The 15362-nt window shown below is 39.4% G+C and overlaps 1 protein-coding gene across 7 annotated transcripts in view; it reads left to right on the plus strand.

The window, feature by feature from the left end:
• The first annotated feature begins 10544 nt into the window (after positions 1-10544).
• The window catches only part of myo18ab (myosin XVIIIAb), a 149194-nt gene continuing 144376 nt past the window's right edge, over positions 10545-15362 (plus strand). For all 7 annotated transcript variants that reach the window (XM_039622625.1, XM_039622629.1, XM_039622628.1 and 4 more), the window contains exons 1-2: positions 10545-10703; positions 13577-14635. In XM_039622625.1, coding sequence (XP_039478559.1) covers positions 13646-14635 — 990 coding nt within the window. In that variant the 5' untranslated portion in view covers positions 10545-10703; positions 13577-13645. The remainder of the gene's footprint in view (positions 10704-13576; positions 14636-15362) is intronic.

The following is a 15362-nucleotide window of genomic DNA, read 5'->3' on the forward strand; positions in this document are numbered from 1 at the left end:
CTTGAAAAATACAGATCAAAAATAAACTCTATTCATCAACTAAATATTAATGGCATTGTCTCCGACAATCCTAGAGAAATTTCACATTTCTGTGCCGAATTCTATACTAAACTATACAACTCAAAATATAATGAGGTTATCTCAACAGGATTTTTCAATAATATTAAAAACCTAAAAACTGTTGTTGTGGAAGATAGAAGTTATTGTGACAGCCCTCTGACTGTGGAGGAAGTCTGTACTTCCATTTCTGCACTTAAGGCCAATAAATCTCCTGGCACAGATGGTTTGACTGCAGAGTTTTATAAATCATTTTCTAATCTCCTGGCTCCGTTTTTACTGCAGGTTTTTACAGAAAGTATAGAGAATAACACCCTCCCTCCTACTCTTACTCAAGGTCTCATAACACTTATTCCAAAACCAAACAAAGACTTACTTTTTATTGATAATTGGAGACCCATCTCCTTGCTCAATAATGACTATAAGATTATGGCTTTAATACTTGCTAACAGAATTAAAGAGGTCTTGGACACAATTATTGATGAGACACAATCAGGCTTTATGAGAAATAGACACATTTCTAATAACATTAGACTGGTTTTGGATTTACTTGATTACTCTGATTTGGTATCTGACAATAGCTTCATTCTCTTCCTGGATTTTTATAAGGCTTTTGATACAATTGAACATCAATTTATTTTCCACTCTTTGGAAAAATTTGGCTTTGGCAAGTTTTTCTGTAAAGCTGTCAAAACCTTATACACAAATGGCAATAGTTCTATTAAAATGATTAACGACTCCACCCCGAGATTTGACCTGAAACGTGGTATTCGCCAAGGATGTCCAGGGCTCGCAAAATTTCAAAATCCCTGGTAGCCCTTCGGGCAGGGACTCTTCAGTTTTTGGTAGCCCAAAATAAATTTAAGTAGCCCGAATAAAAAAGGGAGCAATTTTTTTATGTTTTGTTTTCTGTTTTGTTTCCGTTACAATATTAAATTTAATGTATAATATTGTAACGGAAACAAAACATTAATTATAAAATTGTTGAAACACAAATTACAACATTGTATAAAAATTACAATCATCAACTCAAATACTTGGATCTAATTGAACAGAAATTTCTATGAACTTGTAAGAACTGTGTAGAACATGAATCAGTCTGTGTCAGATCCTGAATTTGAAATTTCCACTGAAGTCACGGGTAAGAGGCAAGTGGAACCAAGATCCAGGCCATTTGCTTTTTGAAGTTTGCAAAGACTGCTAAATTTTGCCAGTGGTAGTTCACTCTTTGCAACACAGTACGCTGTTCTAAACAGATTTTTCAGGTTGATTTTTAGTATGTTATTTGCAGACTGAGCAATAATGCATTTCTTGCATTTCTCATGGGTTCTAATGGGGGCCTTTCTTAAAATTACTGGTCCCAGTAACAAAGGCGCTTGTCGACTCAGAAATCGAGGGAAACCAACAACACACCCGGCAGAACATTATGTTATTTACACGGGTGCACATAAGTGGTCCGCATGTGCGCATTCGCTGTCAAAATAAAAGACGCGCACCAGATAAGAAGTTGCAACGCGCGTTTGCGTCCATATAAAAGGCACTGTTTTTGTCCGCTAAAGTGGGATTTTCACGGCACATTCTGCACCAAATCTCTGTGCGTTCATCATTTGTTTGAAGCCAGCTCACCTCCTACAACCACTTTTCCGAGAATACGCGCTTCTTTTGTGGTTCGGACGCCTTCTGACATTTCTTTGGAGGTGGAGGAACACCAAAGTAATTGCTTAAAGGAGCTTCTTCAACATCTTTAAGAGTTCTAAACAAATGTCTGTCCTCCTCCAGAAAATCTTATGTACGCAAACACGCGTTGCAACTTCCTATCTTGTGCCCGTTAATTATTTTGACAGTGAATGCGCACCTGCGGACCACTTATGTGCACCCCTGGTTATTTAGCTTGTCATATTGCAGCCACAGAAATTCTTTTCTCCATGAAACCATAAAGCTGCACTTTCTTTTTCCCTCATAGTCTGATTTGTCATAACTTTTCCGTTTTGTGGCAAGCTTTTCTTTGGCTGTCCCTTCTTCACCCTGACCTGTCTTATTTGGCTCAGCAGAATTAAAATATATATCCTGCTGCTTTTACACACGTACTCACATAGCGCTGAGCGATTCTCTGCGCGATCAACCTCTCACATGTTTAAGCTTGCTGCGGGAGAGTTCCCTTGTCATGTTCGCACAGTAAGCTAACGATTGATAAGACGATGTCAGAGGAATTGGTGCGCAAATTATCGTCACTCACCAATCAGTACTGTCGCTCTCTATACACAGTTCGCGCGATTGCAAAGTGAAAGCAAAAAACAAGAGCAAATTCAAACGCGATTTCAATATGTCACATAGTGACAGTGGCTCACCGATGCCAATGACATAATTACCCAGCTACATGTCCGAAAGAATGCAAAAGCATTGACATATATTTGTCCTTCCTATAGCCCGACGGGCAGGGCAGAGATAGATTTTGGTAGCCCGACTGGAAAAATCGCTAGCCCCGGGACGTCGGGCTAGCGATTTTGGGAGCCCTGATGTCCTATTTCACCATATTTATTTTTACTTTGTACACAAATTCTTGCAACTAATATTTCAAACAGTGTTGTACAAGGAATCACCATAGCTGATAAGGAGCTCGTCATCAGCCAGTTAGCCGATGACACCACACTCTTTTTGAAGAATGCAAACCAAATCCCTCTAGCTCTTAGTGTGATTAGTGATTTCTCTGAGGCCTCTGGTTTATGCCTAAATCTAAAAAAGTGTGAGTTCCTAGCAATTAAAGACTGCCCTGCAAATACTATCTGTAATATTTCTGTTAAACAGGAAGTCACATACGGTCAATATCTTTACTAATTTTCTTATCCAGATGTAAAGAGAGAGCAGCATATGTTAATCGGGATATCCCTTCAGCTTTAGTAATTAACACTCTACCTTTCAAAGACAAGTCCCTTTGCAGCCACTAGTTGAACTTTTTTAGGGTTTTCTGTATAATTGGAGTGAAGTTTGAAGAGCATCTTGATTTTTGATCTTTGGATATGCTCTTTAATTTTATATGGAAAAACCGCATTATATTAGAAAAACTGTTGTGATGAATAAGTACGAATCAGGTGGGCTTAACGTCTTAGACTTTTCTACTTTAAATAACACTTTCAAAATTAATTGGGCTAAACATTTTCTTAAAAATCCTACCTCTATCTGGAACTTTATACCATATCATATTTTCTCTCGTTTTGGTGGCTTTAATTTTATTTTAAATTGTAATTACAATGTTGAGAAACTCCCTGTAAAACTTTCATCCTTCCATAAGCAAGTCCTCTTAGCGTGGACCCTCATTTATAAACACAACTTCTCACCTCACAAATATCTTATCTGGAACAACAGAGATATTTTATTTAAAAATAAATCACTTTTCCTGGAAACTTGGGTCCAGAGTGGGATCCTATTGGTGGCTCAGCTGGTTAATAAAGAGGGACAACTACTTACTTACAATGACTTTATTGCACTATATAATTTTCCAATCAGTGTTCAGGAATTCTCAATGGTGCTTGGTGCCATACCCTCAGGGACTTTAATGTTATATAAAAACACTGACAGCTCAATATCTACCTCAGTCACTCTCCCTGATCCAGCTGAGTCACCGATAGGAATAATCTGCTTTTCACAAGAACTTGGTAACAGCAATAAGAGAATACGTAGTTTATTCCAGGAAGATATCGTCTCTCTCCCGTATATAATATCTTATTGGAACCGATATGTTCCAGATATCAAGTGGAAGACAGTCTGGATGATCCCCCATAAATATTTGATTGTAAATAAGGTGAAAGAAGTCTCATTTAAAATTCTACATAAATGTTATCCAGCCAGTCACTACATGGTAAAATTTAAAAGGGACATAAATACTAATTGTACTTTCTGTGGGGATCATCCAGAAACTGTGACACATCTTTTTTGGTACTGTTCTTTTACACACAGATTCTGGAAGGAATTTAGCAGGTTTGTTATTGTCCATATTTTAAGGGAGTTTTCTTTACGATGGGAAAATGTTTTATTCTGTTTCTTTAAGTTCCCCAAGAAGAATGATAAATGTTTTTTTATGATAAATTTGTTAATACTTTTAGCTAAATTCTTTATTCATAAATGTAAGTTTACTAACAAAACACCATATTTCTGTCATTTTTTTAAGGATGTGGAATTGTACATACAATCAATATCAGACTCCACCAACAAAAAGGCTCTCAAAACAATATATGTATGTGAATTTTTGCGTGTATTCTTATAATTGTTACTTTTTTCTTTTACCCCTGGCTTTGTGTGTTCATGTTCTGTTGTTTTGTATACTTCATCCGTTCCTATGTTGTATACTCATTGTTTGTTAAATAAAGTTTATTAAAAAAAAACAAACTGTCAAAAGTAAGTACTGAATATTATGTCACTTATTTATGTGCGAATGTTTAAGAACATTAAAACATTACTGTTGGCCACATGTCGGGAAAGTTATGTGACATTAGTGATGTTTGTACTTTCAGCGGTAACTTGGTTTTAAAGCCTCTACTTCTAAATATATATATAGTTGACCTTAATCTCACAGAGAATGCGATGATTTTATGGATTATAGTCAGTCATATATCCACAAAGACAACAAGCTGAAAGTCAGTGATGCTGCTCGGTTTGCAGTCCTGAATATGACGGCACAAGCAGGATTCACTGCACTGTTAATGTTAGCTATGTTATATTGCTGCCTCTGTTCGGTGGTGTCGAGCCAAACGGACTTTAACGTGTGTTTGAACGAGCTGACGGTTCATTCGTTAAGCTGAAAGAAAGATGCTTTAATCACAGGAGTCACACATGTGTCCACTGGACCATCTGGGAACTCTTCTTGTTCAGCACTCGTAATAACACAAACACTAAATCCTCCTTCTCTTGTGCTGTTTTGTAGCAGTGTGTACACCTGAGACTGTCACCTGTCTGTCTGTCCTGCACACTCTCTCTGTTTCTTTCTCTCTGATTGTGGAATAAAAGTATGAACATGTATTTATAAGTTACACTTGTGTTTGAATCCTGCAGCTTATCACACAGTTGATTTCCATGTGTGACAACTGCAAGTGTCCAGAGTGAGGACAGACTGAGGGACCCACTGCTGCACATCATCTGTGAGGCTTTGCACCCCTGATGATCCACCAGGACAAACTCAGCAGTGTGTGAGGAAGAGGAGGAGGAAGAGCCAGCAGCAGCTGACAGATGGAGAGAATAGACAGACTGTTCCCTGTTTGTGAAGGACTGCTAGAAAAGTTTAAAATAACTAATTGTCTGTGCTGAATCAGTCTTATTAGGTAATGTTCAAATAATGTTATCATTCCAGTGTTTTCAGTGTGGGAGAAAGTACTCAGGGCCTTCAGGTTACACACTATGAAAGGCAGCAACACGTTTAATATTCAGAAACCTAAAGTATGTATCAGCAGCAGAGTGGAGCTAAAAATAAATGTTTGTTTCAGTTCTATGAAGCTTTGAGTATTTTGGATTAGTAGTACTGCTGTGTTTGTTGCATCATATTGCTGTAATTGTTTATATGCTTTATATATTCTGAGCTAAGTTGATCTATAGTGTTACATCATATTCTATAAGGATGTTATGTGTTTGTATAGTTTCTGCCCAGTTTGACCCATTTAGCAGAAGTCGGCCTGTTTAAGGCTCTGATATCTGTTCTGTATGACTTAAAGCAGTTATGACATGGTCTGATTTTCTCACTCAATAAAGGAATATTTCATATATCAGTCTACTCTTCATTCTATCAGAAACAGTTATCACAGCTCGTACATTTTCTTTTTATACATATATATAAGCATTGAGCCAAATTTAGTAATGCCAACATATTGAAAGAACAATGTTTGTCTCTTATATATAATACATCTGTATATACACTGTCAGAGATACTTGTCTTGTCTTTGAGTGAAGATTTAAGGTGATAGGAAATATAATTAACTGCTACTTGCATCTTTGATCCAGAGTTCAAGCTCCTATATATATATATATATAATCTGACAATACATATAATATTGTCCATATTATATTAACATTACCACAGTGAGATGACTTTAGTCTCATGAATAACATTAGCTAATTATTATTTACTAACTATTCTTGAAATGACTGTTCAGTACAGAAATGAAGCTCAACTATCATGTTTTACAGTCCCGTGGTCTCAACTAATCAAAGTGATGTCATGACAAAAATGAATGAACAACAAAACATTCTTTCTCCTTTATTTCTGTCACACAATGCTGTATGAAACATTTCTCGCGGTTAGTATCATGGTTGCTAGGCAACCTGAACAGCGCGACGAAGGCTAGACCGTCCCATTTCACAAGCCTCGCACTTCCGCACTTCCCGTACTTGTAGTACGCACCGTACGTAGTACGCGTAGTGTGCGTACTTCAAGCGTGCATACCCTGGGCGTTTATCAATATGCGTACTTGTGCGTACTTGCGTTCTCGTGTACTCGTGAAACGTCATCAGTCGGAGACCAAGTACTGTTCCAATTCGAAGTACGCATCACGCCGAGAACGCGAAAAAGTCCCGGATGTGTTCTCGATCCGCCCGTTTTATCGAGCATGCATCAGTGTAGACTTGGGACAGCTATATATCCCAGAATGCATTTCGTCCAAAACTCAACAGCGGACTCCCGGCACATCGTCCCCCGCTCGCGGACTTCTCTCTACTCAGGTTAAAGAAACCCCAGCAGCTGTCTATAGTATTGAGTGTCCACTAAAATAAAAATAAAAGCGTTCTAACATCTCACCTGCTTGTTTTTATTAAGGTATGTACACGTATGTACATGTACACTATTTTTATTAATAGAGGTTTCACTACTGAGGTTAAAAATGATATATAAGTCACTTAGATCACTTCTAAATGTTAATGTTTGGTTCATTTCAGTGTTTTATTTGTTCCTGAGTAAACCGGTTTGGCTGTGATTAAAGTTAAGCTTCATAACATGTTACTCACAGTTAAATTAGGAGGGGACGGCAGTAAAACCTCCGGACCTGTGACATCATCACGTACGCAGGTGTTCCGACTGTACAAATCACAGGTCCGTGCTCGCGTACTTGAGAATTGAGAAACGGCCCACGAGTCCGTGCTCGCGTTCTCGGCGGGTACGTACTCCCGTGCGTTCTCGGCGAGTACGTACTCACCGAGAACGCGAGTACGTACTCGCGTACTTGGGCATTGATAAACGGCCAACACAATAACAAAACATGTGGCTCCTGGGTGAACCAGCCGGGGAGACACAGAGATCATGACAGGTTTGGGTATTAAACACATTGAAACAATTTTTTTCTGATTATTCTCCAGGCTCAAAATTTACAGTGGGTGATGTCAGTACATTATGGAGGCAAAATTCCACAGAAAAAATATAATTCTTCATAAAATTTAAGCTCCTCTTGTGCACATAAAAGATAGCAAAAGACAGATTTAGTCAATAAAAATCCAAAGCCTTGTGATCCATAAAAACTTTAAATTATGTTTCTACAATAAAATATGCTTAAGAGGTTGGTTTAAAAAATGTTGGTCAATTTTTTGCGATTTTGATGTGGAGAAGCAATGGCTCTACTCTGAGCCCCTATAGGATGGCCACACACCTCACGCTATCTCTAAGGGAGAGGCCGGCCAACCTTCAGATGAAGCTAATTTCGCCGGTTTTATCATTCTTTTGGTCACTGACCACAGCTTATGGCTGGTAAGGACATAGGGTAAGGACGTAGATCGACCAGTAAATTGAGAGCTTTGCTTTTCCACTCAGCTCTCTCTTCACCAGACGGGCCGGTACAGTGTCTGCATCATTGCAGCCGCAGCACCAATCCTTCTGTTGATCTCCCGCCACTCGTGAACAAGACCCTGAGGTACTTAAAGTCCTCCACTTGGGGCAGGGACTTGTCCCTGACCCAGAGTGGGCACTCGACCCTTTTCCAGCTTAGGGCCATGACCTCAGTTATGGAGGTGCTGACTCTCATGCCCAACACGTCACACTCAGCTGTGAACCGTTCCAGTGCGAGCTGGAGCCCATCACCCGAGGAAGCAGAGTTGAAATTCTGAGACAATCCAAGTGAAAGCCTTCTGCCACTTGGCTACGACTGGAAATTCTGCCCATAAAAATTATGAACAGAATCGGTGACAAAGGGCAGCCCTGCATCAAGCATTGCAAGAGTGGACAAAGCTCTTGCAATTGTTGTATAAGGATTGAATGGCCCATAGCAATGGCCCAGACACCCTATGTTCCTGAACCACCTCCCACAGGACACCCCGAAGGACACGGTCGAATGCCTTCTCCAAGTCCACAAAACACATGTAGCCTGGTTGGGCAAACTCCCATACACCCTCAAGTATCCTCGAGAGGATAAAGAGCGGGTCCAGTGTTCCATGACCAGAACAAAAACCACACTGTTCCTCCTGTATCCGAGGTTCAATTAACAGACGGACTCTCCTTTCCAGCTCCTGATCATAGACTTTCCCAGGGAGGCTGAGGAGTGTGAGCCCCCCTATAGTTGGAACACACCCTCCAGTCCGCCTTCTGAAAAATGGAAACCACCATCCTGGTCTGCCAATCCATAGGAGCGGCCCCTGATCTCCATACAACATCGTAGAGGTGTGTCAACCAAGACAGCCCTACAACATCCAAAACCTTCAGGAACTCAAACCTCATCCACCCCAGGGGCCCTGCCACCAAGGAGTTGTTTAACAGCCTCAGTGGCCTCACGACCAGAGATAGAAGAGTTGTCCCACTTGTCCCCAGAGGTGGCCTCCGCTCTTGGCTGAAAATGACTCCAATATTCAGCAGTTTTACCAAGGACAAGAGAATGCCATCCAGAGTAAGTTAGGTACCATATTTCTAAGATTTTTAGGGTTAAATACATTAAAGTTTTATCTGAATTTAGAAGCAGAAAATTAGAGGTCATCCAGGTCTTTATGTCTTTAAGACATTCCTACAGTTTAACTAATTGGTGTGTGTTATCTGGCTTCATGGATAGATGGGTGGTGGGTGTCATCTGCATGTATGCTATAGCTTCTAATGATACTCCCTAAGGGAAGCATATATAACATAAACACAGTTGATCCTAGCACTTTCCTGTGGAAGTCCATAATTAACCTTACTGTGTGAAGAGGACTCTCCTTTTACATGAACAAATTGCAGTGTGTTAGTTAAATATAATTCAAATCGCTGCACTGTAGTACCTTTCATACCTACGAGCATGCTCTAATCATTGTAATAAAATATTATGGTCAGCAGCCTCGAACACTGCATTGAGGTCTAGCAGGATAAGCACAGAGATGAGTCCACTGCCAGAGGCTAAAAGAAGATCATTTGTAACCTTCACTAAAGCTGTTTCTGTGCTGTGATGAGCTCTGAAATCTGACTGGAACTCTTCAAATAAGCCATTCCTCTGCAGATGATTAGTCGGCTTTTTAAAAAAATTATTATTATTACAATTATTCTTTCAAGAATTATTTTTGAGATAAAAGGAAGGTTGGAGATTGGCCTATAATTAGCTAAGACCACTGAGTCTAGAGATGGCTTTTTAAGTAGTGGTTTAATTAATGGTTTAATTTAATTACAGCTTAAAGACCTGTGCTACATAGCTAATTATTAGAGATAGGTTGATCATATTTAAGATAGAAACATTACATAACACAGATGTTGATGGTTTGGAGGAAGTAATTACTGAAGTTAACTCAGAAAGTTCTAATTGGAGAAAAAGACTCAACAATGGTACTGAAAGTAGCCGTACAATGTTATATCTGTTAGATGATTACGAGTATTTTTTTTCCACTAATGGTTAAAATTTTATTTGTTAAGAAATTCATGAAGTCATTACTCTTTCATGGCATGCATTTATAATTTCTTTTTCCTATTTGGGCTGATTGGGACCTGATGAATGTAAAAACAAAGAAATGTCTTTTTACCTGCGTTTGCTCTACAAGGGCCAGATATCCACATATGTGTACATTTGTTTTAAATTTTGATAGAACAGTGGTAGCATAATGTCCTCGTAGGTGGATATCAGGTCCTTGTAGAGCAAAATTTAGTATTTTGGTCTAGACAACCCAAAATGTCCACATATGTGGACGCCAGGTCCTAGAAGGTTAAAGGGTTAAAGGAATGGTTGGCTCAACAGACTTTTTGTCAGTCTGGCTACAGTGCTGAAGAGAAACCTAGGGGTTGTTTTTATTTTCTTCAATCAATGATGAATAGTAAGATGGTCTAGCTTTATGGAGGGCTTTAAAAAAAAAAAAGAAGCAAGCATCAAACTGTTTTCCCAGGCTTTCTTTTTCACTGGAGTTACATTATTCAGAGTCGGACATAGTGAACAAGTAGAATTATTAACAAGATAATCGACCGCTGTGTACAAATACTGTGGTACAGTGGTACAGTTTAAATACACAACTCACAATTAAAAACCGTCTTCCCAGTAGTGTACCTGGTTACACTGTATGAACAGAAGGGGGAGTAGGTTGACTGCGTTTTAGATACAATATTGACGCTTCAGAGCTGGACTGGGAGCAGCCTGCTATCACAACCATAGCCTGAAAGCTTGTTTCTGTTCCCTACAAGCCGAGCTACACCCATTAACAAGGGACTAGCGAGGGTTCGTTTGAAGTATTGGAAAGCTGTGAGTATCTGTTCCTATAATAAGATATGTGCTTCTAGTGAGAAGGCACATTTAGTGTTAAGGCAGCTGTGCTGAGACGGACAGGCAGTCAGTGGGGCTGACTGAATGATTTTCATAGGATCCCAGAGTGTTCCAGGATTTGCTTTACCAAAATGAGGGCAAAGAACTGAGGCTGTGACCTGAGCCAATTAGGCTAGTTAGCTAGCTAGACGCTAAATGAAAAGTGGAAAAAAAAAAATACATAAAATATGTAACCTTGTGTTTTCGGCGCGTTCTCATTTGGAATAGCATAAAACAATAGATATTAATTATTAGGTAACATTACCTTCATTTACAAAGCAGTAGCTCAGCTAGCTAATGTAGCTGAGAAGCTATACTTATTTTAGCTCTGTCATGCTTTTGTCCCCGACTTCACGGTTAATGAGAAGTGCGGCTGACAAATACGCTTTGTTTACGTTAGTGGTTAAGTATTAGTGTCGATTTAACCGCAGAAGTCAAGTAGATAAAAGGGAGGCAACTTAAAACTCATAAGCCATTTAGCGTTTTAGCATTCCTTAACCAGTGCATACAGGACCTAACGCTACTGTTAGTGCAGACACTGTTCGTTTATTTTGGCTACAGATGACAGAAGGTAATAATCTGAACGGACTGTTAAGGAAATCTTTGCTGTTCTGGCAACTTGGTTATTCGATACTCTGTTTCTAAACACTTTATGTAAATCTGTACATCACGTTACCACGGTAGTTTTGCTGTATAGATATAAATAGTTGTGATGTTTGCAGTGCTAATCTGTTACACCTTTGAGGATATGACTACTTCATAACTGACAGTTTAGGCGCTTGCCTGATGAGGTTTTTATAACAGCTGAATGACATTTTTTGCTGGAAATCCGGATTTATCTTAACAGGAGAAATCACTCACATAATACACCTATTCCACAGTTAAAATAGTACGAGGGTTTTATAAATAAATAAGAATCTCTGTGTGTTACCCAGCAGTTTATAAGAACCAGACTGAACCATGTGGATGTGCCTGCCTGGACTTTTCAGTTTGTGGCAGGACTCTACCTTATATTTATTTTTGGTTTTTATTTGTGTATGTTCAATGTGTTAGACTTGTACATAGTTAAACATATATAATCAAATAATGTTGAATCCTGGATATGGATTTGTAAGCAATGAAATTTGAAATAAGGGGGTAGGAACAAGAAAAGTGTAAACTTCATCCTACGCCTTTTCGAGCACACGCATTCTGTGGACAAAGATATATACATGAAAACTTGATGATTTCTAAGTGTTTTTTTTTCTGTTGTTATTTCAATTATATTTGCATGTTCGAAATAAAATTATATCTATATCTATATCTATTTGTGAGGCTTTGGAGAGAGCCAGTTAAAAATTGGTCTTGTCAAGCTTCTCCAGTGGGCTTCTCTAATGTAAGAATACTGGAAGTGTTCAGGGATGTAGGTCTGTTTTTTTTTTTCTTTTGTTTTTTTTGCAAAGGCATCTACACATATGCTCTATGCAAACAACCAGGTTTGCTTAGATGTTTGATGCCAGCTTAAAATTTTTTTTAACTTCATTCATTATCACTGATATCATTCTGTCACCTGCAATTTTGTACAGTCTTCAAACTAGATCTGGTCTGTGCATTTTAATTGTAGTAATATTATGTGTGTAATTATGGACATTTTTAACTATATGCAACAATACAGTGGTAAAAAATCCATTAAATAAGCAGACAGAATCATGAAACAAAACAGACAAAACATGTGGGATTTTGATGACAAAACATATTCCAATACAGAAAATGCTGCTAAACTGTTGAGGCTGAGATATCAAGTGATATAAAAATGTAACTATGAGACAGTATAAATGTCTGTTGTCAGATTATGCCACCACTATCAACAATAATAATACATCCATCCATCCATCCGTTCTGTTCCGTTTATCCTTGTCAGGGTCACAGGGGAGCTGGAGCCTATCCCAGTGTACACCCTGGATAGTTCACCAGTCTGTTACAGGGCTAACACATAGACACAACCATTCACATCTTTGGGCAATTTAGAGTTATCAATTGACCTAACCCCACTAACTGCAAGGTGGTAAGCACTGTTGCCTCACAGCAAGAAGGTCCTGGGTTCAATTCCACCATCAGGCCAGGGTCTTTCTGTGTGGAGTTTGCATTTTCTCCCACAGTCCAAAGACATCAATAATACTAATTATTGTTTATATTATTTAATTGTGACATTAATGAGAAGAGGCAATTTTCTTAGCCTATCTGACTGTTCTAGGTGTGTGAAAACATTAGGGAATCATTATTCTTTCATTATCACTGTTACAGCCGCACACTGTCCTGCTTACCTTAATTTTTTATTTAGTTACAACCTTTTGGTCTGTGTGACGTTTGTCAGGTACAAAGAAACAGTGTTCATACACATTTGCACATATATATATACATTCAGTAAGATTCAACCAGTTAGGAATTCCTGGCTATTAGGCATGTCACACCTGCATACTAGTCCACTCAGAATGTCAATGCTGTCATCAAAAAGCAAAATAACATTTAACATCACCATCTGATCTGATAACTGGACGATCCATCTCGGTCTCTTATGTATTCGGAAATTATCACTTAAATTCATAAATTGCCACAATTATAAAACCAGTTTACAACAAATATTCATACTTCATACACAAATCAGTGATGTATAATATTTTAAAATACCAACATCACAATATATAACAATCGCATATAAAAACAATTACACTCATGGACACTCACTGGTGTGCATGGAGAGCAGTTACTGTAAGATTTAGCAGTTTAACAGAAATGGTTCTCTCTCTCTCTCTTTTTTCTTCGCTGGATCATAGCAAACACACCTGACCTGACCTGAAGTGAATTCAGTTGAAAAGGGAACACTAAGTTAATTTAGTGCCACAATGTTTAATCTAAAGAAAAAGGAGAAGGAGAAGAAGGAGAAAAAGGAGAGGATGTCTGCAGCAGAGCTGCGCAGTCTGGAGGAGATGAGCATGCGCCGTGGTTTCTTCAACCTGAAGAGGGAGTCGAAGCGGGAATCTAGAAACAAGCTTGAGATTTCCAACCCCATTCCCATCAAAGTGGCCAGCACCAGTGAGCTCCCCCTCACTGACATTGAATTAGATGGCTTGAGTAACCGAAGCAGCATGATCCTGGATGACCAACTAAGCATTGCCAGCTCCAATGATGATCTGAAGGGTGAGGGTGGAGGAGGACAGGATGGACAACGCAGCTCAGTGCGAGATCGAGTTGCTCACTTTGGTTCACTTGCCAAGCAGAACTCTACACAGATGATGAAACGGTTCTCATTTTCCCAGAGAAGCAAAGAGGAGAGCCCTTCAGAGGGATCCACCCCTTCAGGTCAGAATTCTGCTGCCCCATCTCCACAGGTGGAGAGTAAAGTTTTCAGCATGCTCCGCAAGCACAGCCTCAAGCAGCAGCCTGGACCAGAAGCCACTAAAAGAATCTGCATTCCCGAAGTGGTCGATAAGACCTTCCCTGCACAACTCCAGCTGCCAGCTGTGGTTGCTCCAAGTCCACCTGAAACCCGTGAACTGGAACTCCAGCGCCGTAACACTGGTGACTTTGGATTTTCTTTGCGTCGCACTACAATGCTGGATCGCAGCCCTGATGGAGGAGTGTACAGACGTGTGGTTCACTTTGCAGAGCCTGGTGCAGGCACTAAGGATCTGGCACTGGGTCTGGTGCCAGGCGATAGGCTGGTGGAGATAAATGGACGAAATGTGGAGAATAAGAGTCGGGACGAGATAGTGGAGATGATCCGTCAGTCAGGAGACACGGTGAGGCTGAAGGTGCAGCCAATACTGGAGTTAAGTGAGCTGAGTCGCTTCTGGCTGAGGAACACCGAGGGGCTGCGCAGGGAGGCCAGACTGGTAAGCACCTTTTAAACTTATATATTGGTTTTTGGGTGATCAACAGTGGCATACAACATTTTGTCAGTTCTCCATATTTCAATTTTGAAAAGCCATGTCCCTTTCAAACATTATGTAAAAAGTACAGAGTAATCGCCTCTATTGCCAAGGTTTTACAAAGTGCTAGATGTAAAATTTGGGTGTTCCTGTGCTTACATTAATCCTAATCAATTGCTAATTCTTTAGTAGTTTATAAGTTAATTGGTAGTAGAAGTCTGGAGATTAAAACTTTCTTTCAAACGTACATTTGCGCTGCTGATTGAATATAGCAAAGATGACTTTTATTTTCCCTTTTATGGTTCAAAGTTATATTTTTGTCTAGGGCTGTGCGATATGACCAAAATCTCATATCCCGATATTAAGACATCTATCGTCCGATAACGATATAAATCACAAAAATGTAATATTTTCTGTAAATTCTGTGAATGTCGGGCAGCTCGACTTGCGTGAAGTGTTTCCAGCTGGGCGTCGCGTACCTGGAGTCGAGTGTTTTAACTGATGCATGAAACGATACATTTTTAGACATAGGTTGTAACGGCCGCCGTTTTCTTTGTGAGTATTTATTACACAGCGTGCTGCGGGGAAAAGCCTGTTCTAACGTTTGAGTCTAAGGTTTATTTTTTAGCACCTGACGGCTCTTTTTTGCTTCTCATCCGTAAATACTCTGCATCTTTCACGTGATTCAGTT

The sequence above is a fragment of the Oreochromis aureus genome, linkage group 14 (assembly GCF_013358895.1).
Source record: "Oreochromis aureus strain Israel breed Guangdong linkage group 14, ZZ_aureus, whole genome shotgun sequence".
Classification (NCBI taxonomy): domain Eukaryota; kingdom Metazoa; phylum Chordata; class Actinopteri; order Cichliformes; family Cichlidae; genus Oreochromis; species Oreochromis aureus.